General features: G+C 43.7%; 1 protein-coding gene across 6 annotated transcripts in view; it reads left to right on the top strand.

Annotated features, from left to right (window-relative positions):
* The window catches only part of LOC146711256 (septin-9-like), a 92,443-nt gene that overhangs the window by 7,612 nt on the left and 57,800 nt on the right, over window positions 1-27,031 (top strand). Inside the window, exons 2-3 of one of the 6 annotated variants that reach the window (XM_085454036.1) lie at window positions 3,829-3,891; window positions 24,677-25,393. In XM_085454036.1, the coding sequence (XP_085310162.1) occupies window positions 3,829-3,891; window positions 24,677-25,393 (780 nt within the window). The other 5 variants (XM_085454040.1, XM_085454037.1, XM_085454034.1 and 2 more) reach the window with 5 other exon arrangements.

Raw genomic sequence — 27,031 nt, 5'->3', positions numbered from 1 at the left:
AAAGAGTAAGACTTCCTCCCTAAATCAACATTGAATGCGCAAGTAGTGCTACTTACATCGACCGTAGCTCAATATTGAGTGTAAAACAGGTTAAATCAATTCTGAAATGCTTATAATAATCTATGCTAAACCTGGGCTTTTTCTGGTCTGACTGGGGGTGCGGGGAATCAAACTGGGACACTGGGAGCAGGTAAAAGTTCAAAATTGAATTCTTAAATAAAAGGCAAAGGAGCAGAGAGTCGGCGAGGCTGAATCCAACCATGAGAAAACCAAAGGTACAAACAACAAACAAACAAACAAAACTTACTGAGACCTGGGACAAGTGTGCACAGAAAAACATGAGAAAACTGCTTAACTACAAGACAATCTAACAACTAAAAGTCTGTTGGTGCACGTCTTTAGACTGTGGGAGGAAGCCTGAGTATCCGGGAGAACATGCAATTCCACACAGAAAGGTCCTGACCTTCTTGCTATGAGGAAACAGTGCTCCCCACCGCACCAGCGTGCTGTCTGTAGCCTAATGATTTGTTCTAAATGATACAATTCTGCTGTAATGTATCTGCAGACGGCAACATTTTTGCCAACAAAGCAGTCATATTGTTTTCATTATGCTGACGATGCTGGGCTGCATCATCACTTCCTGCATTTACTCTCCTCATTGTGAGGAATGACTTCAAACGCTCCATCGCACCTTCTTGCCTTCTGCTACATGTGCACACTCGCGTATTACAAAAGCTTTACTCATGTATTCCAGTCATATACCCGCCACACTCACTACCTCTCCCTCGGGCCAGCTGTCTTTGTGTTCATCAGTGACAGCAGAGGAGGGAAAACCACTATGTTGGCTGGCAGCGTTAGAAGAAAACGAAGCCCATGTTGTGCACCAATTTGTGGAAGGAAGTACTTCTAAGAATTAAAAACAGGATGGGACGACTGAATCATCATCCACCGGATGAACTACCTCATCTGATCTGCGTTAAGCGAGTCGACGCAGGCGACGTCTAGAAGCTTAAGGGAAGTGGAGACGAGAGTGTGGTTGATCAGACAAAGATGCAGCATCTTGTTTCCATGCCACTGCATGACCCAGGAGGACAACACTTTTTTATCATGCTATTCTCTCTGTAACCAAAGCTATTCTTTATTATGCTTTATTTTGTGTCAAGTAAATCCTGTATTGTTTGCATGAAGCAAATGAGAAGCCACAACCAAAGCTTTGAACATGGTTAACACAAGTCCGCAGTCACTGGGACTCTATTTAAACCTATGAGCGCTCTGAGATTAAATCTGACTACACATGAAATGAAGTTAGAGATGATGTGGTTTTAGTGAGTGAAGCAAACACTGGTGGATGATCGTGATTAAAGAAACGCTCAGTGACCTGATCTCAGTGCGTTTGACATGCTGAAGATAAAAAAACAGAAGGCAGGAAGACCCACAAAGAAATAGCAGCTGAATATAGCTGCAATAAACATGACAGTGGAGGAAATGCATGTTTTCTTATGTATCTTAGTTTAGGCAGTCATTGCCTGCAACGGATTCTTAAGCTTATCTGTAATTGCTAAAGTAATCTTGAGCAATGTGTTTCAGAGGAAGGGGTTTTTTTTGGTTGTGTTTGTTTGTTATGTCACCTAACTCTGACCTGTGAATCATTCAACATGAAAAGGTACCTGAAGATGCCAAAGATGATACAGTTTTAGAAGCACAAGTTAATGTCTTTCATAAAGAGCTATTAGCTGAAAACTGGGGATGGGTCTGAAAGGTGTGTAGTTTGTCTTTAAAATAATTAAATATTGAGGAAGTTGGATGAGTGGAGGACAAAAGAAGAAGTAGGTGGAGGCTCTGTCATTATTTAGGTCACAACTGATGGAATTATGAGTGCAAAAAAGTACCATGACATTTTGATCCAGCATGCATCACCATCTGCAAAGTACGGCTTCATTTTTAAACATAACAATGACTCCAAACACACAATAGAACGCTATCAGTCATAAACGGGTCCAGACCTCAACATTAGAGTTACACTTTCACTATAAAAACTCATTTCCTGTATTTCCATGCATGGTTGCACACATTTCAATAAGTACCTGCACCTACTTCCTATTTTCCTTCCTGAATATCAGGACCTTAGTACTGTGTAAAGGACAAAAAGCTTTACATTTGAGCCCCTAAAGCTTTGGACTGTGTATAAAAATGGCCATAACTCATCTGTGATTAATGCAACAATTGTTTTTAATGCCTTAAATAAAAGCTGAGAGTCTGCATATCTGTTATTTACTCATAAGGTCCATTTGATGTTACTGCAATGCAAACACATTTTGGTAGACAGCAGTCAAAGATGGCTGCTGTATTCACTTATGAGATCTTTTAGAAAACTCCATTGCCGTTTATTTAACCAAAACTTTCAGTCTGAAAATGTTACACATGATTTTAAGTGATGAATAAAACTATTTTTAAATATTAATCTCACATATAATTCATTTACTCTCTACATCATTCTTCCTTTGACTGGCTGAAGTCACGTGTTAGTCATGTACGTTAAAGAAAATATTCACCCCTGTTCCTGTAGTGGAGCTGAATCACCTGTTTGAACAGAAAACAGCTGTATCCTTTTTAGCTCAGTACGCCACCAGCCATTGCTGGGGATTCAGCAGCACTGAACGCGCACACACACACACACACACACGCAAACACACACACCGGAGTCGATCAATGAGAGATTATCTTCAACGTTCCACCAGAGTAACACAGCGGACCGTCTGCCAAGAGGAAGCAACATTCCTCTGATTCTTAAAACAACCACCGTCATGTAGAACAAGACTGTTGACACTGAGATCTCTCTTAGATAAACATGAATGGGGATGAATAACCTTTTATTTTCCCGAAAATAAGCATACGGGACCCCGGGGAGAACACTTAACGGGATCAGGAGACCATAACTTCAGCTGCACTTTTCAGATCTTTCCACACTTTCATCAGCACTGATTTATACTTTCAGCTGCTGTTCTAATTTAACCATTGAGGTTTGCTTTGTTTACGCCCTTTCCCCCCTCTCTCTGGCTTTACTAAATTTAAACAAACTGCTTCCACCCACCTGCCAAAGCATCATACATTCACTCCATCAGCACAATTTTAGTCTATTCATGCGCAAACAAAACATGCAACAGGCCGCATGTAGTAGAATTGTCACACTGTGCCGTTACTCTCTTCTCTGTCATGCACTTTCTCCTAACTGCAGCTTTGGTCTTCTGGGTTTACTTCATCCACACAATTATAAAACCAGAAACAAACGACAAGCTAATTTACAAAAAAAAAAAGAGCCTGGCTTTTTCTCTCTGTGGTCGGACAATAATAGCAGTCTTTCAAACTGTTGGTTTACTTTGTTTTTCCAAATAGCAACTGTAGATTATTTTGGCCTCATGAAGAATGTGAAGTAATGCTTTTCCATTTGGTGTCCGTCTTTTCAAAACGCCACTGGCAGCAGGTGTTCCTCGTGGGGAAAAGTGAATCCGCTCGAATGTGTCATTTTGGATTTGGCCATTAAAAGGAAACACTGGCAAACGCGAGCTAAACTGCAGACTTTCCCTGATAATTTGCCGTTTTTGAAGAATAGGGGCAAACTGCATAACCAGACCTGCCACTGAGAATGCTTATTATTTCACAGCGTAACCCTAAACTGTGGTTTTGTGCAGACTTTATTGTATGTTTGCTCGTACTCCATAACTGTGGCCGAGAATTGTGAGTAATGCAATATTTCTTTCCTAATGCTGACTACATTCCAGATGAGGAGATTTCACTCATTTTCCCTTCTTTCCTTGTCACAATCCACAGCACGAGCCTCCAGCGCTCGAGCGAGGAGAACCGAGAGAGAGGCCTCCGGCATCACCAGCCCCAGTAAGTAGACTCCACCACTCCAGTGTCCGCACATTCAAAACATCCAAGCTTCTAAACTAAACAACATAAGGTAAAGATTCCCACAGGGTACCTTGCATTTCTCGTAGGTATACTTGCACACAGCGTTTGCAGAATTTGCTGTTGGTCTGTGGATTTAGCCTCTCTTCGGGTAATCCCAGAGATGTGATCTCTGTGGCATCTGTTGCAACATCGTTTATTCTTCTCATCACTGAGTCATAAAAAGACTAGCTGCATGTTCAGAGCTGTGAAAGGACTGTGTGGACTGATCACACCCCTCCCTGCTGCTAATGAGTCAGGGACAAGACAAAATCTAAACATTGAGAGCCTAAAAAGTTTTGCATAATTTGGTACATTCATCTCCAAGAATCGATTGTAATCTGTCTCTTGTGGGCGGAGGTAGACGCAAAAAACGTTTTTTTCCCCACTTCGATAAATTGCTCTCTATTACTTTGAAGTGTTATGTAAGCCGACGTCAATGACCATCAGCTGAGGAAGGTGCGAACACTGCGTGTTTCCTGCAGAGATAACGGCTAATAGTCAGTAAATAGCAGATCACACATACAAGGGTAAGAAACTCTAGCAAAAAACATTTAAAGGATTGTCATTTAATTATTATTTTAGATCTTATTTCATACTTAAACAAAATAAGTTATCTTGGCTCTGACCACTCCCACTGTACTGCATAATTTTAAAGGTTAGAGGTTATTTAAAAAATACAGGTTATAAAAAATAAGCCCTAAAAAACAGTTTATTTGCTTCAATGCCAGCAGTGTTTTTGCAGTGTTGTTTAAATGGTAGTTTTCAGATTTAAAATAAAAATCTTGCACAAATAAAATGTGTAATATTTCACAGAAAGAAAAAACACATCCACACATACTGACCGTCTCTTTTTGAAACCATCAACTAATCACGTGATCAACACCACATCTCAGACTGGGGGGATTACATCACGCTGCAAACTGTGGCTTAGAAGATGAGATAAGGTACTTGTTTATCTTGATACCTCTAACTGTTCAAAAGAAACTCGTCAGTCTGCAGTCGCACAAACTGAATTCTCCCACCAGTCTTTGCGTCAGCAGCACTTTTGTGAAAGGATTTTTCTGTGTAACAGACAGCAAGGGATAAATCAAAAGGGGAATAATGACTCTTCAGACAGTATCTGAAAAATTGTTCTGTTGAATTATAGAGCATCATTCAAGAAAAACCAAATGACCAGAAATCCAAACGATCCCCGTTGAGCAAGCACTTGGAGAGTGTGGGAAGGAAGAACTCCATTTTAGCAGGAAGAACCCTCCAGGAAAACCAGGCTCAGGGAGGGGCGGCCATCTAATGCAATCGGTTAAGAGATATAGAGAAAGAGAAGAGAGAAAAAGGAAGCGCAGAGAGAGTCAAGTGAGGACAGCAACATGAGGGTAATCAATGATTTTAGGCTTCGCTCTTTTTAAGCAGTAGTACTTGTTTTTTCCGCTGTTCACTCTCAGTTTTAAAAGGACGGTGTTTCGTTTAACATGACAGCGAAGCACGTCACTGAGGGAACAAAGAAAAGCACCAACGACCATCATCTTTCTTCCCCATTTTGATGCTCAGTTTGAACATCAGCACGTCATCTTGACCATGCCCACACAGAGTGACGTGATGCCATATGATTGGCTGATTAGATGTTTCCATACCCACATGCTGTACTTACAAACAGTGCTTGAGGCTCCAGAAGAGGCCCTGCTTGTCAGCAGACCCCCCCAACGCTGATGCAGCTGCCACAGGGTGTGTGTGTGCAGGTATGTGTGTGTGTGCGTGCAGGAGTTTGTGTAGGCATTCACAGGGAGATGCTCCGTACAAAACATCTGCCAACGGAGCAGATTTACGAGCCAGCAGGCGTGTGTTTGGGAGGATGCTTTACTGTAAACTCAACGAGAGCACACACACACATACACACAGGTCTGCCCAACACTGTTGCCATTGTCTGTCTGTGTGTGGTTAATTCCCCTCTATTAGTCAGCAGATCCTATTTTATTGGACATGCACACAGAGACATTACAGAGATATAGCCCTCCAGAAGGATAATCACATGCACTTAACCCAGATAGGATTTAATTCTAACACTTCATTTTTTTATGGCAAAAGCAACACATTGAGTGACATTTACTCTCATCTTAAACTTAATGGGACAGTTCACCCAAATATCAAATCTGCACATTTCCTGTCTTTTCAAAGTGCCACAAAATACATTTCAAAAGCAAACTGTAATGTGAGCAGGTTCAGGTTGTAGGAACTATTTTCTTTCTAATCTATTAACATTGCAAAGAAGCATGCAGCAAGCTAACTTTACAGTTGAGCTTAGAGGGGGCCACTAATGTTTACATCCTGTAGCCTTTTATGAGCACCAGCCTCTCACCACAGTTAGATGTGTGTTTCCTGATGTACTGTACTGTGCAAAAATGTTTTGTCAAATGGGAAGTATGTGCAGTGATTTATTGAAATGTGCGAACATACATGTAAATAGAGTATATAAGGCCAAAACAGAGTTTGTAAAATTCTAATGAGCTTGAAAGACAACCTTTATTCTCAACCCCTCCAGGAGTGTTTTCATCTAATTTCTTGAAGCAGTCTTCAGGAATAGTTTTCCAGGTTTCCTGAAGGAAGTTCTTCCTTGGATGTTGGCTCACTTTCTTTCTGTTCTCTGTCAAGATGTTCCCCCACTCGTCCTGTTTCCTCACTTTTTTTAAGGACACACTGCACATCGTGCTAACATAATGCCAACTTTTTGACTGCACAAATACAGTCGGTGCCTATCAGCCTGTTATCTTTGGCAGTTTTGTATATTCAGCTAACGAAATTAAGTGCCTCAAGATACTGTTTAAGATGGTTTGTTTCCAATTGTCTGTTTTGTATTTACAACAACAGGTGCCTTTTTTATCCTTGAATTATTCACATTTCAGTGTTAAGTAGTCTAACAAACAAGAAAAACATTCCTCTAAAAATAGTCAGGCAGAGCCAAGTTCTAAATAAAAAGCTTGAAAGATCTCTAGAAAGCTACTTTTAAAAGGTTTGAAAAAATCTGTCTCCTTAGAAGCAAAGTTTAAAGAAATAAAGGGTGAGCCAAGACTGCTGCACAGTACCTTACTCAGTCAAGTGTACAAAATCAGTCTGGATGGATAAATAGCCTTACAATCATCTTATTAATATACAAGAACTGTCAAAAGGAGCGGATTTCGCTTAAATGACTTGATAGATTCTCTCATCGGCAAACCAGCAACAGCAGGAGTAGGTGAACATCGTCAATCTCTAATATATAGTATCTGTGTCTGAAAGTAGGCCTGAATTTTGATCTGCTCAGCCATTGTTTAGATTGTCTATCAGCATCTAATTAGTCGTTTAATTATTTTGGCAACAAATACTAATCATGTCTGAGCCTCCTGCTAGAATTGTGCGCTCTATCCTCTTTGCTTACATCAGCTTCCAGCTAATCAGAGTTCCAGATTTTATCCATTCGGGGCCTAATGAGGCTGGTTTTAACTGAAGGATTAAAAGTGATTTGAGTTGAGACAAACAAAGGACACACAAGCACTCCGAAGCCTCCTATGAAGGCACAAATACTGGGTCACTGGGGACGTTACGTATTGCACAAGACAGCTGACTGGCATGTCTAAGTGTGTTTGAGCTCTCTATCAGAGCTCAGACGCTTGCCATGTGACCCCTGACCTCTGCGGCGCAGCGTGAGGGATATGCCAACAGTCGCAGGTCATTTTAGTTTCCTGAGCACACATTTCAGCACGACGGCTGCTGTTCCACTACACCAGCAAAGCACAAGCGCTTCTTCTGCGTTACCTATATAGGCTCGTTACTGGGAAGCTTTAATTGGGAAGTTTTAATTAAGTTCCCCCTTCTTGCTTCCAGCTCTTATTGTTTTCGCGCTTCAGTGTTATTTCTATCAGCCTTTCACATCGTACGCAACGGCAGAACTGTTTCATCGTGGGGAAGTCCAGACGTGGCTGAGGCAGGACAGTCCTACCAGCTCGACGAGATCGCAGTTGGTATCAAATGAATCAGGGCCGGAGCGCACGCACGCACACGCGAGGAGAGCATTATAAGCAGGCTGACAGAGGAGTTTTCAAGTCCAGCGGTTTATTTTTGTCTGTAAGGAGCTTGTCCGTGTCACATGGTGGAGCTAATGGTTTCTATTTTCAAGACACAATGCTGCTTCAGTCTCTTGGTCTGCTCTGAAGAAGGAGAGGGAGAGAGAGAGGGAGCAACATATGATCAGCACATGGGGATGTCGTAATTCTGAATTCATTAGCAAGACACACTGAAGGAATCAGTGTTGAGGGAGGAGGGGAAAGGGAGAGAGAGCCCGAAAGGAAAGAGAGAGTAAGAAGAGGAGGAAGAGGAACAGAGGGAGAAAGGGAAGGAGTGAGGGAGCAAGAGGGGGGGGGGGAAAGGGAAGGCTAAAAAAAGGCAGAGAGAGAGGGAGAGGGTGAGAGAGGGAGAGTGGCGTCAAAGAGCAGACACTACATGTGGCTGTGGAGGGAGTGATCCGGTTATGGAGGGGGACAAATTCTCAGGTAAGCCCAAACTCTCGGGGAGCTTAGATGAGTCCGTGCCATCCGTTCTTTAGCGCAGTTTAAGGCTCTTCGTCGGCTCTTTTGCTGGGTTATTTTCTCCATGAGCCAGAGTCTATTTTTCCCCTCCATGGTATTTTCCACTCTCTCATTCTGGGCTGTTTGCTGACTGGATGTTTTCTTTGGGGTTTGGAAGCTGGGACCAGGAGCTCTGCAGGGTTTGTGGAGCAGCTTAGCGGACCCGATTTTGGTTTATCTGTCTTTTATCTGTCCTGTTTCCTTTCATGTATTTCTGTCTCTCTGCACTCACCTCACCATCTGTATCACCAAACCTCTGTTAGATGTTTTTGTCTTTACAGGCTGTTGGTCAGGATTTGGACTGGTTTGCTTCGTTTTCATTTGTTGCAAGAGTGCTGCAACTTTTTTAGAGAGTTACTTTTTTGTGCTAAAGTGACAAAGAACAGAACTTATTTCTTAGATATTTCTCTCCATCCCCTGCATTCTTCTTTAGTGTGAAAACAGGAAGGAGCTCTGTTTGAACAGTACTACTCTTGTCCCTTGTGGCTTTGATCCCTCTTTGGCCATCGGTCAGTCCCTCTTTCAGTTGACAGCGACGTTCCAAATTTGCACCTCTGCCATGTCTTTCTTTGCTGGATGCGGCAAACAATACACATTAGTGAACTGATAACCGTTTTTCTGTGCACAGGTGCTGGTATGTGAGCTGGACATTATGCTAAAGTCATCAGTGAGGGAACCCTGTCTGCTTCTCGCTGGTATTTTTATAGGTGTTAGTGTGAGAGCTGTAAAAAAGCTCAAGAGACGTAGGGTGGAAACGTTCAAGTGGTGGCAGCAGCATGTTTATACGAGTGTGTGTGGGACTGTCTATGTTAATGAGCATACATGTGGTTGGTGCGGTAGTGTGTGTGTGTGTGTGTGTGTGTGTGTGTGTGTGTGTGTGTGTGTGTGTGTGTGTGTGTGTGTGTGTGTGTGTGTGAACGAGCACAGCTTGTAGCACCTACAGGGTCTGTTGAATCGAATTGAAGTAAGCTCAGATTATTGACAAGTGTTTGGTGGAAGTGTAAAGTAGTGGTACACCTATCGCACTTCTCCCGCCCCGTGAACAGCTCCTCTCGTTTCTCTTTTAGTAAGCATTGTATCGCGCTGGACTCATTTTTCTGTTGCCTGCTGTTTCACGCTTATGTATTCAGTTCCTTTTAACCTTCCGAAAAGCCCTTTTACAGTGTGTTCCTCATTCACACACCGATGCATGGTGGCAGAATTTCCATTCAAGTTCCCCCACCCCCCGGCCACTGGGAGCATTTGGGCACATGGGAAACACAAATATCCAAGGCAGTGGCATTCAGGCACCACCCTTGCCTAAACCACGGAGTATTTCCAGGAGTGAGAGCGTGTCTGAAGTGGACAGTTTCCTGCCGCGTGCCACATATAAGAAAGGACTTCTGAAAGAGTCTCGACCTGATTCTCTTGAAATTGTCCAAAGCTCATGTCTGGAATTACTAGACAACCTACACGTCCTCCTGAGGCACAGTTGCCTCTGAAAAGCAGCTGTGGCCTTTCTGTGTGGACTATCGCAGCCTTAATCTTAGCTCAGATAGGCTGCGACCCTTTTTGTTGTTATATGTATCATGTGTACCCCACTTAATGAATCCGCTCTGTTTCCCCACCCCTCTGGTGCTGATGCTGATTTTCAAGGCTCCCTTTGTCTCCTGTGATCCTCCCCCCTCATGAATCAACGACCGTGATGTCCTCAACAGAAACATTCCATGAACCTCAGAGCTGATGTTTCACATCATTTCCAGTCACAGTGAAGTCAGCTGATGAGGTTTGATAAACATCTGCATGACACAGCCATAGTCAACGCCGCTCTGAAGTCTCAGGGTCATGACTTTCACAGTGACTACAAGCTTTTGTGATCAATGCGGTAACTCACTGAAAGACGCCAGGCAGGCTGTTTGTGGCAGGAGCGCTCTGATTGATGTGTAATTTACACACTCACCACCAGGTGGAGGCGCTGAGTTACACGATGGTCACTGGAGTCTCAGAGACTTGTTGTGCTGTTCTGCATCTTCAGGCTGCTGCGCAGTAACTGGTTTTAAGGAAACAACAGAGTTGATTTTGGTGAAAACAAAACATGCCTGCAGGGGAAAAACTAGGGCCGTGATGACAGTGCTGGCTTGTTGACCTATTAAACAGTGCTGTTACCGACCCAGTGGTGACACGGCGCAGAAGGCGTAGGTGGGAGAAAGAAAGACGAGCGTAATGAGAGTCATCTCCATTGAAGGACAGCTGCTCTCTGTATTTACCGAGCCATCACCCCACCAGCCCCATGTGCAGTCACATATACAGGTTGTGCACACTGCAGAGAAAACCACAGAGTTGTTTTTTCGAGTGGGGGGGTTCCCTCGCATGTGTGCGTGTATTTTCCAACAGGTGCTGCTTTTGATTAAAGGTCGGGGAGCCTGGCCGGGTGCTGATGTTTAACATTTTGGTTAAGGGGCAGCTGCCATCACTACAGCTGTGCTTTTACTTTACATGAAGTCACTTCGCCATCTCTGGGGCCACAGGCTCCGTGTGCACATGTGCACGTGTGCATCTGTGTGTTTTAATGTGGCAACCTTTACAGATTCTTACTGTGTGTGTGTGTGTGTGTGTGTGCACCGTCACACATTCTCACTCTGATGCCTTCCCATGCCATTCATTCCCACTTTTAGCTAAAAGCACTCTTCCAGTGGGGTTTACTGCTTTTTTCCTAACACTGCTGACAGATATCTTCCTGCTTTCTAGTTTCCAATAAAGCCGTGGGGGGTTCACTGTCACTCCACATCTCCCTTTTCCCCTCTCTCTCTCTTTACATATTTATATATATTTTCCCCTCGCTGCCTGAGAGGGAGAGAGAACAAGCACACCTTTCCCCACCTTTCTCCCCCTCTCTCAAGCCCCGAGCCAGGTACAGCTGCTTATTATGGGGGTTGCCATGTAAACAGAGTTGCAGTAACTAGACAGAAGCATCCAAAAAATACAGACAAATGAGCACACGCGATCAATGCAAGCAAGGCACCGACTTTACCTCTTCCAGATGGCTTGTTTGATGCAGTCTGACTCATGGGCGACTTGTCTGCATTGAGGCCGACAAAGCTTTTCTGTTGTTATACAGTGAACTCAGCAGGAAGCCAGAGCTTCCTCTGTATCTGGTACTGGAAATGTTTGAAATAACAACTGACACAAGCTGAAAGAAACACTGATCATTATTCACGCATCGAAGCTGGTACGAGGGGTTTAGGAACGGCTTTGAAAACATGCCATCTGTAGAAAAAAAGTTAACAAAGCTGCAGTCATCAATGATGTTAAGGTGCATTCTTGAATCCTCCTGATGAGTGTGGCTTTGCTTACTATTGAAATTGTTATTGGAGTTTTATCTCAGATTTGAACTTTCAGGGCATCTTTACCACTCACCAGACTACAGAGGAGCGTATCTCAGTCTGCTGTTGCCCTGGCATCGCCCCAGCAACTGCCTCGCCAAGCTGGCATCTGTTTATAGAAGCAATCGTCTTCTCCTCCCACTGGGCTCCACTCATTTTTCAGCTCCTCGAAGGACAGGACCCTCTTTAGCGTGGTGGTGGTCTGGGTTTCTTTAAGCGACAGACTCTTTGTCTTCTTGCTGCAGTGCAACATTTCATTAACAGCTCGCTATTCAAATGTATTACAGTTCAAAAATGTACAGAAGGCCCGAAGGCCCAGTTCCTAATTATTGCTGTTTTTTTAGGAGTTTTTTTTTTTTTTTTTTACAACAAATACGCAGCTCTGCCAAGACTAACTTGATGATTTAATTATTCTGTGGAAAATAATGCACATGTTTATGACTGATTAATGAAAAACATCATCTTTGCTCATAACACAATGCCACGTTTACTAGAAAGAAGAGGCGCTGTGGCTGAATTGACACCACAGGAGGCCCCAAAGCTTGCACCGATATCTGGAAACAACATGTCCTTGTAAAAACTTCCAGTCACACACACACACACCCACACACACTCACGCATACACACATTTGGGCTACCACATACCATATCCAAGGCATATGTTGTGCAAAAAAGCAGATAAAAATGATTCTCAGTGCTCTGCATGTGCTGAGCGCGAGTGCACGATTGCTATGATGTGAATGAAGTTCTCTAAAGGGCGAAAAGCATTCCCCTCTTCACCCAGTGTGACAGTTGTTACAGCAGATTGGATTAGAGCTGTCTGGGCTTGCTGGGGCTTGCAAGGATATGTGGTGGAAGGAAGTGTGCATTGCTGTGTGTGTGTGTGTGTATGTCTTTCTAGCTTTGTGTGAACATTTGTTTTTCTTCACTTTTTGCTTAAAACCATTGTGATAACCACTTGATTTCAGGGTTTTGTGTAGAATCGGGGTGTAGCTCACAGTGAGGTTTGGGTATGGGGTTGTTAAAAGTCAAGGTGAGGGGTAAGTGTCCTCACACTTATACAAAGCTGCTACGGCGACAGGCCTGGGCGCTGTGCTGAGTGTGCATGCATGTTCGTGGTTTTGCATGCATCAGCTGTGCGCGTATTAGTCATCTGTGTGTGCGTGCATGTGTGTGTGTGCACAGAAAGGCTCAGTGTGTATTTTTATGCCAGGTTGAGTAGAAATCCACTACACACATGCTGGGCAGGATTAGCTGTGTGGGTGGAGGGTGTGTCCCGAGCAGGATTCTCCTCGTGTCTCCATCTTTATTTGTTCCCAGATTATGTTACCGGGTGCTATAGTGACTGGTATAGTGACACGTTTTATTTATAAGTACAACGCTGACCTCTGCTGGAGGAAGTGATACACAATTGAGACATTGTAGGGTTCATATCTCCAGGAAAACACACTTCAAGTAAACATATTTAGGTGTATTTATAGGCTAAGTGTGTGGGGCGGTAGTAAGACGAGAACAACCCCTATGAAACTTGTGAGTAAGGCAGTGATTCTGATTCTGTTCATCTGGGCAAAAACCAAAAATTAAAAATTGAAGCTTTTGAAAACATGTCCCACAATTTTCAAGTTCTCTGTATTAACCAAAATTATTCGCTGACATTTTTCCGGTTACATAATTGTTTTCATGGTTCACTGGGGGAGGGGGGGGGGACGTGGAGATTAACCACAGACTGCAGGTTTTGGTACAGTAAAGCGCCGTATTTATTTTCACAATCAGCGTGTTTAGTGTGTGTTTGGCCACTCGTGCACATCTGTGTTTATGGCGAGGTAAACACGCTTAAATCAACAGAAAATGCAAACTTTGATTCTAGTGTAAGCAACCAATTGGCTTTCCAGATAAATCACACGCCGGGCAGAAACTGCTGGGGGGGTTGAGGGGGCCTCTTAACGTCTCCTGCCCCTTTACGCTCTGAAAAAATTTACTGCCGTTTAGATCCTAATCATTTTTGCTTCAGCTGTTGTCTCTAAGGGCTGCCTCTTTACTTTACAAGCACAACATCCGTGCAGATTGGAAAGAGTTATGAGCCTTATGAGAAAAGATCCTCTCAGCACACACACACACACACATAACTATAATACTTTTGGTGTTTATTGTCTTCACTAATGAATGGTTGCGAGGCCAGCAGCAGTGTTTTCTCACCGCAGGCCTGTGGCTGAGCAGTTGCCTGAGGGTGTGATAGCATTGTGGAGTAACTCTAGTTTACACAAAAGGTAACTGCGTTCGCAGCGAGCTGTCAGTTTAGGCGGCAGCGCTTTACTAGAAAAACATTTCCAAGACACTCTAGTAAACTAACTGCGACTGTGCGCAGTCATTCTTAACATGCATTCATCCACATGCCCCTAAATGCCACATCCGCTCGCTTCTTCTCCCCCTGGTCCCGTGCATGCACAGAGCAACACACACGATCACACTGACCAGCGCCCCTGCCCACCCGTCCCACAGAGAGCCTCATTCACATGGTCATTAAGTCATTAGGGTACTTATTTATTGATGTCTGCCTCCAGAGTGACTGAGCATGTCAGACGACCTACAAACTGCCTGCGTGGGCCCGTCCTGACCATATTAGTCCATTGTGTGGTTGTGTCTTCGCTCTTGGGTCGTTCATGTGTCGTCTGCAAGCTTTCGCTCCAGGACTGGACGTAGAGCTCATCTTTCCTATACACTGAGCGAGCTACGTGTTTGCAGGATGCTGCTCTAATGGCTTCCAACCCTTTCAGAGCCTCCAAAGGCCCTTCAGTGTGCTGCCCGGAGCGTGTGAGTCATGTGATCGGGCCTGTAGGAAGTGCGTTTTGAACGTTGGTGTGTGAATAATTCGACTTGCCCGGTCGAAAATGAGAGGGTTCGCAGAGAAGAGGCAAGCCAGAGAGAGGAGGGCTGCAGAAGGGGAGGGAGATAGGGAAGGAAGAGGAGGAGGAGGGGGGAGGGAGGGAAGGCAGTGAGCTGCAGAGAGAGAGAGAGGGAGGGAGAGAGCGGGAGGGTGGGGGGTTGTCATTGGTTGCTCATTCCAAACTCTGGAAGTTGAGAAGGAGGAGAAGAGAAAAATAAGTTGCTGCTTTAAGAAAGAGAGGAGAGATAGGACAGGCAGAGCGTTTTGGATCTGTGACCTGCCTGGTGTGTGTGTGTGTGTGTGTGTGCATATATATGTGTGTGTTTTTCTTTTCTTTTTTTTTCTCCTTCCCCACCTCTCCCTTACTCGGGCTCCTAATTTGGGATTTGTTTAAAAGCTGGACTGCGCCGTAGGAAGACTTTTCCTTGCTAGGGAAAGGGAACCCTGCTCCCTCTCTCTCTCTCTCTCTCTCTCGCATTTATTACACACACGCACAAACACACTTGACGCCCAAAATGTCTGATTCCACTGTCAACGCTCACTTGGAAGGGATCATATCAGACTTTGAAGGTCAGTTTGTTTCTCTCATGTGCTCTGCTGATTCTTCTTCTTCTTCTTCTCCTTGTCACTGTGGAGTGAGGCTCTCTGTAACCCTGCCATGAGGACACTATAGATCATTTCCACATGTTTGATTGGAGCCCAGCGCATCTGGAAAAATGGAGGGTGTTGTGAGGGCTTTGTTGACGTCTGCGGTGAGCTGTGGTGTTTTTTTAGGGGAGGGGGGAGTGAAATTTGTGAAAGTGTTGCTGCTTTTTAAACTGCTCTTAAACTTTTGTCGCGAGACGTGTTGAGCGAGTGTGTTTTATTCTGAAGTGTGAGAGAGAAATATGTGCTTTTAAAGTAACTGATTTTTTTTCTCTTGCTTCACTTTACAACAAACCCGTGTGACAGAAAAGGCAAAAAATGAAACTATATTTTAAGCGCTCAGGAAGCACGAATTGACCGTACGGCTGCGAGGTGAACACCTGGACCACCTCCCCCCTCTTCCTTTTCATCTCTCTGCCCCTGGCACACAGATTCCCCCTGTCATCTCTCCCCTCCCACTCGTCCTCTGGCTGTGCTTCCCCTTTCCCTCTCTCAGCAGCTTGTCCATTCACAGCTCCCTCTCCTCTTCCCCTTTTCGCCTAACCGGTGGTGGTTACAAGAGGGATGGGTGAGGCAGGCCGACATCTCTCCCCCACGAAACCGTTTGCCTGTCTCACTAGATGCCTCCTGTCTCACAGCCATCAGGAACGCATCCACACTTGTCCAGAGCTGCGTCTCTGTCAACACGAGTTTGCTCGTGGTATGTCCTGGGAATCTCTCTGCCTCGCTCTCTTCCTGTCTTTAGGTCTTTAAACCACCGGCTTACACAGTGCAACCGAGCGGAAAGATAAGTGGCGTTCAGAAAACAAGAGGTGTGCTCCAACCATGTAGCTCGAAGTCATGCTTTCAGACGGTCCTCGCTCATGTGTAACACCAGTATAATGGCCTACTGTTGGGGTTGTCAGTGGTGCATGTGTGTGTGTTGTCCGTGGTTGGGCTAACTGTGTGGTAATACCTTTGTGTCACCACCATGCCCCGTGATGTATTGCTCTGTGTGGCTTATTGAGCACAGCATGGCACCGATGCAGCACGGGAGTCCTGTGGGAGCCGATATGTATCAGGGTTGGAAAAAAAATAACTACAAGTTCTCCTCTTACTGTAAGTGATAAGATTTCATTATAATGAGCTCATTTGTTGGTACATTTTTTAACATTGTACTTCACTTGAGAACAGCTTTTGGGCAGTCTGCAATCAAAGGGGTTTTGATTTGAAATTTGCTGTAAGAGGAACTTTTAAAATCATAAGCAAGGAAACTTTAGACACAGGCATCTCCCCCTTAAAGGTTAGATGATGCTTTTGTCACAAACTCTCCTTAAAGCCAGACTCTGTGACTTTAGAGAGAAAAAGTAACACACTTCTCTGACTGAAAAGATGAATTTTAAAAGCAACACAACACACCCTTTATTCCCTGAGGGGAGTTTAGCTGCCTCAACTTTACTTGGACCAGTGAGATCGAGTCAGCTAGTTTTATTTTAGCATAGTATATTACACCCCGCTTGTATCTTGTAGCCACAGTTTTAGCCTCCCCTGTCTCAGGTTTTACATCATTTTATGATACAAAGACCAGCAGTGGTAGTTTATTACTGTGTAATAAGAGTCTGTTGCCTTTTCTGTAATCTAAAGTGGCACGTGGTGAATGGTGTGCTGCAAGAACTTTTCACTGTAAGCCTCCAAAACAGGCCTGCATCCAAGCTTTTGGTCTTTTCCGGTTAAAAGACACAAGGCTGGGAATGTTTAGGATTTAGGTCAGTTGGGGGTGATTTTAACCACCACAGATCACACCTACAAAGATTGGAAGAAGTTTGGAAAGCTTGCATTTTTCATAGTGATTTCACATCTCTGATTGGGTTTGGACCCATCTTTCCTGGGTTCAGACCTTAAATGCATCCATTGCACTGACTGGTACTGTGACATGAATCAGGAATTTCTCGGTTAAAAGACAGTCAGCCAGTTTAACAGCCAAGTAGTGAGCCAATCGACATGAACGCTAACGCTGTTGTTGAGCTGTTCAAAAGTGTTGCAAGAGGTTTGGGGGAAATCAAACATGCTTTTCTACAGAAAACAGAGTTGAGACGACGTCAAGACTGAACATGGGAACAAAGTGTAATGAGCGCTGTAATAATAGGTTAACTTTACTTTATCTTATGTCAAATATGCTAATTATTAATATGCTGACAAACCCCAGTGCTCTGAGATACCATCTTCGGATTATGTTCTTTGCTTGGATGGGATGGAAAAAGAGTTTGCGCTGTGTAATCCGGACAGTAACAAGAACGTTATATGTATCAGTGTGTGTATCTGCCATGTCACTGGTGCTGGACAGTGAGTGTGATTCAGCCTGCCACGCCCTCGGCTGATGACACCATTGAGAGGCTGAAACAGACAGAGGAGAGGATTTACTCGCCCCTGAGGCTGGTGACCTCAGCTGTGACCTCAGCCTCCCTAACTGACATAGATCATTGACCGGGCCACTGGGCTCCTCTTCTGCGAGCAGATGGAGCACATGCACACAAACAGACACACATTCAATTCAGGGTCATCGCAAGAGATCTGTGCTGTCTTTTCTCTTGGGAAAAGTTGGCTATTTTTCTGTCTCATAGCCAGATATACCGTGATTTAGCGATTTCTGTCTACTACTCTTGTCTCTCTGTATCTCCAAACTGCATGTTAAGGGCATTTGCTTGTCCAATGAGAGGAAATTCCACAGGAGTACATTTCTGCGGTGGGTGAAAATGTCGGGGTAGGCCGGAGAGGAGGAGTGGATCAGAGCACAGCCGGGTTTCTTTTTTTTGTGCATGGGGCCCAGCCTGCATGGCACTTTTTTTTTGTTTTGACAGTCGGTGATAAGACAAAGGAAAATCTTATCTCGAGCTAAGAAAGCAGGCTTTTATAAACAACTGAAAGAAAAGCCTATAGATATATAGTATGCCTGGTATGTAATACAAAAAAAAGGTTAACATTTACAGAATTCGTGGGCTTCGTAGTCTCTGTTTCATCGTCTGTGCGGCAGTTTTAACAATCTGTTTCTAAATGAGGCGGCCCACCTTGTTCTGTGGGATAATTCTCGTTAATGGTGACAGAAAGAAATCCGACGAGGAATCATAGCAGGAACTTAAATGCCTGTCAAAATGAAAACAGTCATTATACAGTAAGCCAACTGCCAATTACATGTGGCTTTGGATTTTTTCAGGAACCGTGTTAGTTGGTGCTCTGTAGCCAGCAAAGCGTTGAAACTGTGCTACAAAGAAACAGATACTGTATGCTGGGCTAGTACGATATTGATTGCAAGCATTAAAGCTCAGTAGACACACTAAACAGAGAGTGTGTGAGAGGAAGGAAGTAACTTTCTGACAAAAGGCTGATGAGCCACCCTCAGGAGTCCCCATCCTTATCAGCACTATCAGGCTGCTCTGTATTCACCAGCTCCAACAGGTTTCCTGCTAATGACGCCAACTGCAGGGGTGCTGCTGGAAGCCACAGAGGGTCACTCTGCAGAGTGAACACAGCAGGTCTTTGTTAAGTTTTAAAACTAATCCTAGTTTTTTGTCCCTCCCAGTTGGACATGACGAGTAAAAAAGCTGCACCTATTCCAACCCCGGGCAAGATCCGAGAGTTATGAACACACTCCATGCTACAGCTAAAAACAGCTAGTCTTCGATGAAAGATTTTCTTTAACTAAAATGTTTTTTTTTCCTGTAAGGGAATGAATAATGTCTTTGACTGAGATTCGTTAAGGACCAAATGATCCTATGCCAGCTCTTTCAAAGAAACATTTTGACCTGCAGGCCACCCTGTCTTTAAGAGAGGAGTGCAAAACTCAAGTGCTCGAAAACAGTGCTGTAAATAAAAAATGGGCATGGACAGCAGAATTCACTGTAACTCGTTTGTGTAGGCGTTTGGCTTTGCAGAGTGAAGGGTTATTTATATGCAACCTACAGACATGTGCTTACATACAGCTGTTAATAAAACAAAAGAAAAACAACAGCATGCAATGCTGATTGGTTAAAAAATGTGCAGAAGGATGCTATATGTCCCTCAATGTTATCTGCATCTTAGACATTGGGGGCAGGTGGATGAGCATTACTGTTCAGCAGCTGGCTTGTGTCCAGCTGATTCATCCTTCCTACCACTCCCTGCGAGGGGATGGAGGTACTTGTTGGTTCTGGGGCAACAACCATAGGTTTTTCCATACTCTTGGTTTACGTATCTATGTATTTTATGCAGTTTTTCTTACCAGGGTGGTTGGGGATTCATGATTATTTGTCCTGTTATTACATGCATTACTTGGCTGAAAGATGAGCAAAAACACAAGCAAGACTATCCTACACTGTCTTTTCTTATATATATGCTGCCTCTGGTGACAGTAAAAACTACAAGATGTACATAAATGATGGTCTGTAAAACTGTGTAGGACCGATGCACGGCCATGCTGCCCCTTAATGTCACCCAGCGTTTGGCATTTTGAAGCATTTACTTTAACACTTTTGTAGTTTCCATCTTGTTCTTTTGGAGCCAACAGTGACCAAATTTGGATGAGATGGGGGACTGTGAAATTTGGCAACTGTGGCTCAGATGATAGAGCAGGCTGTCTACCAATTGAAAGGTCGTTCCCAAACTCCTTCAGTTCACATTACCAAAGTTGAATGTGTGTTTTATTGGGTGAATGAGACTTGCGGTACAAATCAAGGCTTTGATGATCACCTGCATAGAAAGACTATAAAATCCTGGTTCATATACCATTTACGTTGTGCCACTTGAAGAATTGGTTAACAAGCTGGGTGTGTGTCTGTACGGGGATATCACATCGATACATACATGCCCAAGTGGCGTAGTGGTTATCATGTTTGCCTGTTACGCCAAAGATCCCTGGTGAAAGACTGAGAGGAGATAGAAACCCAGCCTCGGGGAGGTGGAAGTTAGTGTACTCTTAGTGCCGGTCTCAGGGCCTCCCATGGTGGGAAGGTTGCATCAGGCCGGACATCCGGCGCAAAATCTGTGCCAAATCAAACATGAAGGTTTATCTGCTGTGGCTTCCCCTTGGGAAATAAGAGAGCAGTATCTAGTGCGAAGTAACAGGCTGCTAAAATATCTCTAAAGTTGAATCTAATGTTGTAAATTCTGCTTTAAAGTTGTAAAACTATAGACCTCAGACCTGGCTGCAGCATTCGTATCCACTCATTGTCAGCGTAACAGCACTCCGGTTTGACATTACTGAGCAGCTCCATTAACACAATGGGATGTGCCTGACTAGTTGAATATGTTTAAAGTTAGTTAAATATCTCACATGCTACATTTGCATGGAGCCAAGTATTGCTATTGTAGTTGGTTTAAACACCTCAGTAGGACTAGAAAGGTCCAAGCCAAGTAAAATTTCAGGGGAATAAGTGTAACTGATCACATGAAAATTGTAACAGGTAAACAGTTTAACCTGATTTGTCTTTCTTTGGCTGTGTTCTTTCTGCATATGGCAACCTCTGCAAGCTGAAAATTTGGTCTTTGATAACACTGCTTAAGTAGAATAAATACCTGCAACAGGTGATAGATTTCCACCTTCAGGGAGATGATCGTGAAGAAGATAAGATAAGGAAGGTGACCTTATCTTGTGATGGAAGATGACTGCAGGCCATACTCATCACTTTTTTACGTGCTTTTCTACTTGAATGCGTTGGCACATGAGCGTGTTCAGCTCAAATCCCAATAAGCTGACCCAATCAGAACAATGTCAGGGAGAATGAAAAATATATATAACTGGATTCTTTTTGATGACCTCAGCTGTGTTTCCTGTGACTTCACAAAAAAAGTCTTCAGTTGAAATAAAGTAAATATTGTTTTTGCATTAGCAGGATCTTAATTCGGCAGGAAACAAGGACAGGGACTGCGGGAAGCTGCTGAGAATTGCTAGCAGACCAAACCACCAACTCTTCTGCAGCAACTGTATGATAAAGTAGACAGTACATGCACAGATACAAGGATTATAACTTACCCTCAAGCATGCTGGTACTTTGTCATGTGACTGTCTGTTTGGAGGTATGGTGGTGCTCTAATTAGGTTTTGTCAGCTTGCTCACTGTCAACCTCCAGATGACCAAACTACCTCTCGCTGACCTGTCCAGCTCATCCGCTGTCACGCTCAGAGATGCGTATCGAATGTGGTCCTCATTCGGTACATGCTATGCTAGAGGAGAAGCGTCATGTGATTTTTCTGGCAGCTTAACTATGTTTCAGTGCACTACATGGATCCAGCCCATGTCTGACCGAGTGTCGGGTGGAAAACATCACGCTTGGCTCAGTGTCTTCCTTATTTGGCAGTTAAGGTTGTGAGAAGGGTTTCCAAGATTAATAGGACTCAGAAACCTGCTTCAAATTCAGCTCAAATGAGAGGTAAAAAGAAGGGGTTGCATTTTGTTCCCCGTTGGGGCTTATCAGTCAATATCTTTGCTTCGTTGGAAGGTATGTGATCAATGCTATCGCCTCAGAGCAGCAGCAGCTTGAAGCCATCACGCATAGGAATACAGCTAAAAACGTCACACGCGCTCAACGCCGTTCATGTGTAAACATGCAGGCACATAAGGAGTCACTGAGACATGCAGAAGTAATGGTGCCATCGTCTTCACACCAAAAAAAGGGATTAATCCCCACTGACCGTCAAAACAACAAAAAAAACCCAGTTGTGTTTGCTTTACTTTAAACACACACGCACGCGCACATGCATGCACATCCAGTGAGAGATAACGCAGAGTAACTCAGCTGACAAGGCCACTGTCTCCACAGTGTCTGTGAGGACGTCACTGCGTTGGCTTTGTGTCACCACAGAGCGCACTTTCAGCGCCGTTTCAGGCAAACGGGTCATTACTGTTTATCAAACCAGCAGCCAGATGCAGTTTTAAGTCATCTTTGGCGTCTATTTTGTGCTTACTTTTACTCCTCGGCCTCTATAAACAGAGCGAGTCATGTCCACTAAATTAGCCGCTTCGTTAATGGTTCCCCTCCTTTCCATTTCTGACAAGAAATTCCCACCGCATTCGATTAATTTTAGTATAACTTCAGTGTGACTAGTGTGCCATCTGTGTGCTTGTACTTAAAGAAGAACATCAGGCATTGCTACCCTTGCTTCTGAGAACATTTCAAAGGCCAGTTTTCTCATTATTTCTACACAAAGAGCTTGTTGTCAGACACAGATGAAATGATCGCAGCGATGTATATTTCATGCTTTAGCAACTCAAAAGGTCATTACCGTTGCAGACGACCAGCTAACCCAGCACCTCGTGGTGGGCAGTGTTATTTGTTAGTTTCTTCTCGGTACACACTGTGATATCAGACACAGAAACCTGCAGAAACATATCGAGGATGTGGAAACACTGAGTTGGGGGAAAGAGAGGATTCTCCCATGCTGGTACTTGGCTCGTCAGCTTTGAAACACGCCAGATGCCTGATCGGGCTCGGGTGTTTATCTGGGACAGGGGCTGTGTTGGTCCAGATTTTAGTGGCTGCTCTTGTCTCTGGGCCGAGCTGAGGTGAGCCAGGTGTCACCATCGACATCTGACATGCAGCTCACTGCAGTGAGGAAAAAAATGCAATTTATCAACCAGTAACAACACAGCTGCTGGTGAAATACTGACTCATTCAAAAGATATGGAAGGGGCTTACTAGTTTGTCAATATACACATTTGGATTTTTCAGAGCAACTTTTGCTCTGTAGCCTTCCTCATCTTTGTTTTCAGGAGCCAGAATTGACTATATTTAGAAAAGAGACTGATGTGCTAAGTCATTGCATAGCTACCAAACTGCCTGTATAGTCACATATTTTATTTGTACAACATTTTTATTTACTTATTTTTATTTTATTCTTATGATTTTCTAATATATGTCTTATTGACTTTTTCTTTCTGACCCTTTTGTTGCTGTAACGTGTCTATACCATTAAAATGCTAAAATTCCACTCACCAAAGCAGGATCCAAGTTTCTTTGGCATCTTTTCTTGAACTAACAAAACTTCAAAACATATTACTTGCTAAATTCAAAGTAGTCCAAAGGTTCCGAGGCTTAGTTTGGTGTAGAATAAATGGTAATATAACATAAAGTAGATATAAGAAAATATTTCTATATTTCATTGTTAGTTTATTAGTGAGAGTTTTGTTTTAAATAGATCCTTTAATAAAATCTATGGAAGCTTATTTTGACTACTGGGGAAAAATACAAGTAAATCAAAATTTCAGGTTATTATATCAGTATTTCGACTTACTAATTCAAACTTCTAAGAAAATCATTGTAAATTGGGAAAAGTTTTATTATGTAAAATAAAAAAATAAATGCAAATTCCCATCTGAATTTTGAGATAATAGCAAAAGGAAATTTTCCCTATGGCAAAAATAAAATAAAAAATAAATAAATTACAAAATCTTGATACTTCCGGTAGAACATACGTCAACGCTTCAGAATTAAGTGTCACGTGATCAATCTGGGCTCTGACGACGTCATCCTGATACGCTGTTCTGGCTACAGGTGCGCGAGGCTCGCAAGAGATGTGTAGGTAGCCGGTTAAACTGAACTCTTTCCTTTCAGTGGCTGGGTGTGAGTGGAAAGCTCGGCAATCCTATTAAAACGTGCTTGGTGGGGAAAAAGAAGTATCTTTATCGAGTGAATTAAACGCCATGTTATCGCGCTATATGAAGCGTGTCAAGTCGAGTAAGATGAGTTTCTTCTGGATTTTCTTTATTTCATTTCAGTGGTTTGTTAGCTAACCAACTCGTTAGCTGATATCCTTAACATTGCGCGCTGCATTTCGTTTAATAACTTATATGTTTCCGATAAAATTGATTATTTTCTCTATAGGTTATTGTTCAGCATGTGTTTTTGCTATTATTGTTTAAACCTTTGTTAAAGTGGTAAACCTGAGGACTTCCAGGCCTCTAGAGCCTCTGGTTTTTCTGCAGTTTCCCCAGAACTTTTCAGCTTCAAAGAAAAATGTAATGAGTATTTGAAATAAAATTTATGGTCTAAAACTAGGCCATTAAGTACTAGAAATGGATGTAGGCTCTATAGAGTCCTGCTACAGGGTTGGAGAGGAAGTGATGAGCATTATTGTGTCCTCTGGCTCTCATGTTTTCTTCTTTATTTGTGCTTTTACTTTCTTTTTGCTCCATATGATAACACTGTAATGGTGCAACAGTGATTTAAGTCCATATCTGTCAGCTCAGGCTGTTGTTTCTTATGTAACCATGTTTGTTGTTTGTCTTTCAGCGCTGAAACGCTCGTTTGAGGTGGAGGAAGCGGATACATCCACACACCCATCGCCCCTGACTCGCCGGACCACCAACCCCCTCCGCTCATCCACCTCCTCCACATCCAGCCAGCGGAGCTACGACTTGAGCTCCCGCAACTCTGATTACTCCTCCACCAGATCTTCACCCTCTGAGTCCTCCAGTCTACGCTCCCCGAAGACTGGCATGAGGCGCATTGAGTTGTCAGGGGGTCGTAATGCTGATACAGCCTCTTCCCGCCGTGCCGAGATGTCCATTGAAGTCTCCTCCAAGCAGATAGATAGCTCGCCCAGTGCCGGCATCACCCGCTTTGGGCTCAAACGGCCGGAGGTCAGCCTGAGCAACAGGAGCACCTCCCTGGAGAGCTCCTCCAATTCCTTCTCAAGCACCAGTAGCAGGCGAGGGGAGCTGAACATGACGAGGACCCACGAGCCACCCGCCCCTCCCCGGAGGATCGACTCCCAGATGGCCTCAACCCCAGTGTCTAGGATCCCCGAGCCTCCCCAGAGAAGGGCGGAACCCCCGTCGCCCAACCTTAGCCCAGTTGATGTGGCCTTCAAGAGGCCAGAGGTTCCTGTGGAGAACAACGGCCACCAGCCGCCTGCACCCGTCACCCCCCTGCCTTCACCTGCAGAGCACCGGGTGGAGAGGGTGCAGTCGCCTGTCACAGAGGCGTCCGCAAGCCGACCAGCAGACAGTGAGTACCTGCTCAGTTGGGCTTGTTTTCCAAACTAACCCCTGTGTATGATTTATAGAAGTAAACTCCTCAGTGAGATCAAACAGTTTGTTTCTGATTTCTTTGTTTGTTTGAAAGCGCCACCATATCTGATTTTCACTTGTTTCTTCCGCTTGACTGTTTCTTCTTAATTTTATCTTGCAACACACTCATAGTCATGTTAAGAGGAGGCATACAGCTCACAGTCCTTGTGAGCTTGTCATTATAGACTATCTAAATGTAGGTCAGCGAGGGTGATGATGAGAATCCCAGAGCTTCTCCCAGGACAGCGGTTACAAGAAAAGACTCAGGCAAGCGGTTGAATATGTTGGCTCTCCCTGAACTTAAGTTAAAAACTTATAGCACTCACAGTCTGGTTGAAGCCTTTGTAAGTTCAGACAAGCAGGCAGTTGTAGTTAATTTGGTCTGTTATTTTTATAAGATGCATGTGACGCGGGAGGAAGTCTGGTAGCCGCTGTTTTTTGACCTTTGCGTGCGGTTTGTGATTTCTTCTCCTTTTTTTTTTCTTCTGTGTATTCTCTGGATTTTTGTGACATAAACTCAGTAGGATATTTGCGCAAGTGAATTTATCCCTGTCTAGACCACTCAGAGGCTTTACTTTTCACCCACAGCTGACTAACCTCTCAGATGTGGTACAGGGATGATGCCAAGCCCAAACTCGAGCGTCAGATGTTTTTCTAGTAACTTGTGCCTTTAAGTATTGGTTTTACTGAGGGAGAAACAGTCACTTTTTGGACTAACCACTCAACCTGACCAGTTCAAGTGTTTGATGTTGATCATAACATGATTTGATGGAGGACTTTTTAATTTGCTTGACCATTTTTGAGCAATCGATCAGGGGAAAGTGATGACAGAGGTTGGTTAGGCAGCTCATCCAGCATGTTGGTTCATACCCAAAGATGACACATTACTGCCTTTGAACTTTTTCTTATGTTCTTTTTCTTTCATCACATTATCAGGGAGAATTTAGCGCTACAGTAACACTTTCCCAAAAACTGAATGTGGATTTCCATGAGGCACTTTCTGGATATGCCTCATCATTAATGGATTAATTAAACCTAATGTTTAAGGTTAACCTATGACCTTTTCTTTACTGCCACTCTCAAGTCGAACTGCTCCCCCCCCCCCCCCGATATGTTTGTTTAACCCTGTGCTTTAATAATAAATGTCAGCCTTTGGAAGTGTCTGTTTTCAGTTTTTGAACTGTCATTGTATGCTTTGTTTTTTTGCTTTTTTTGTTTTTGTAATATTCTTCTTGGCTCTTGGTTTAAATGGAAGAAAGCATGTGTATTTGTGCAGGACGTTTTTTGTTTTTCAGTTTATCGCTTATTTTGGTTGTTTGCTTTCCTATCTTGTCTAACTAAAACAGCGCATCGCTATACTGGTATGTGTGTGTGCGCCTTTGCTATCTGGAGAAAGCTGTGCTCATAGGTTGCTGTCACTGCTTAAGTAGCATGCAGGCGTAGGCGGCTGGGAGGTGGTACATTCCAAATCTGGAGGTCATAAAACATTTTACATAAAAATAGAAAGCCTCCAATTTCCACTTTTTTACATGGTGTCTCGCCTGTTTTTGACTCTGTCCACTGTTTTTCCCTTGCA

This window comes from Copadichromis virginalis, linkage group LG4 (assembly GCF_057382275.1).
Source record: "Copadichromis virginalis isolate Kocher_CV1m ecotype Utaka linkage group LG4, C_Virginalis_male_GT1.1, whole genome shotgun sequence".
NCBI classification, from domain to species: Eukaryota; Metazoa; Chordata; class Actinopteri; order Cichliformes; family Cichlidae; genus Copadichromis; species Copadichromis virginalis.
This window is presented reverse-complemented; position numbering and strand designations above follow the sequence as displayed.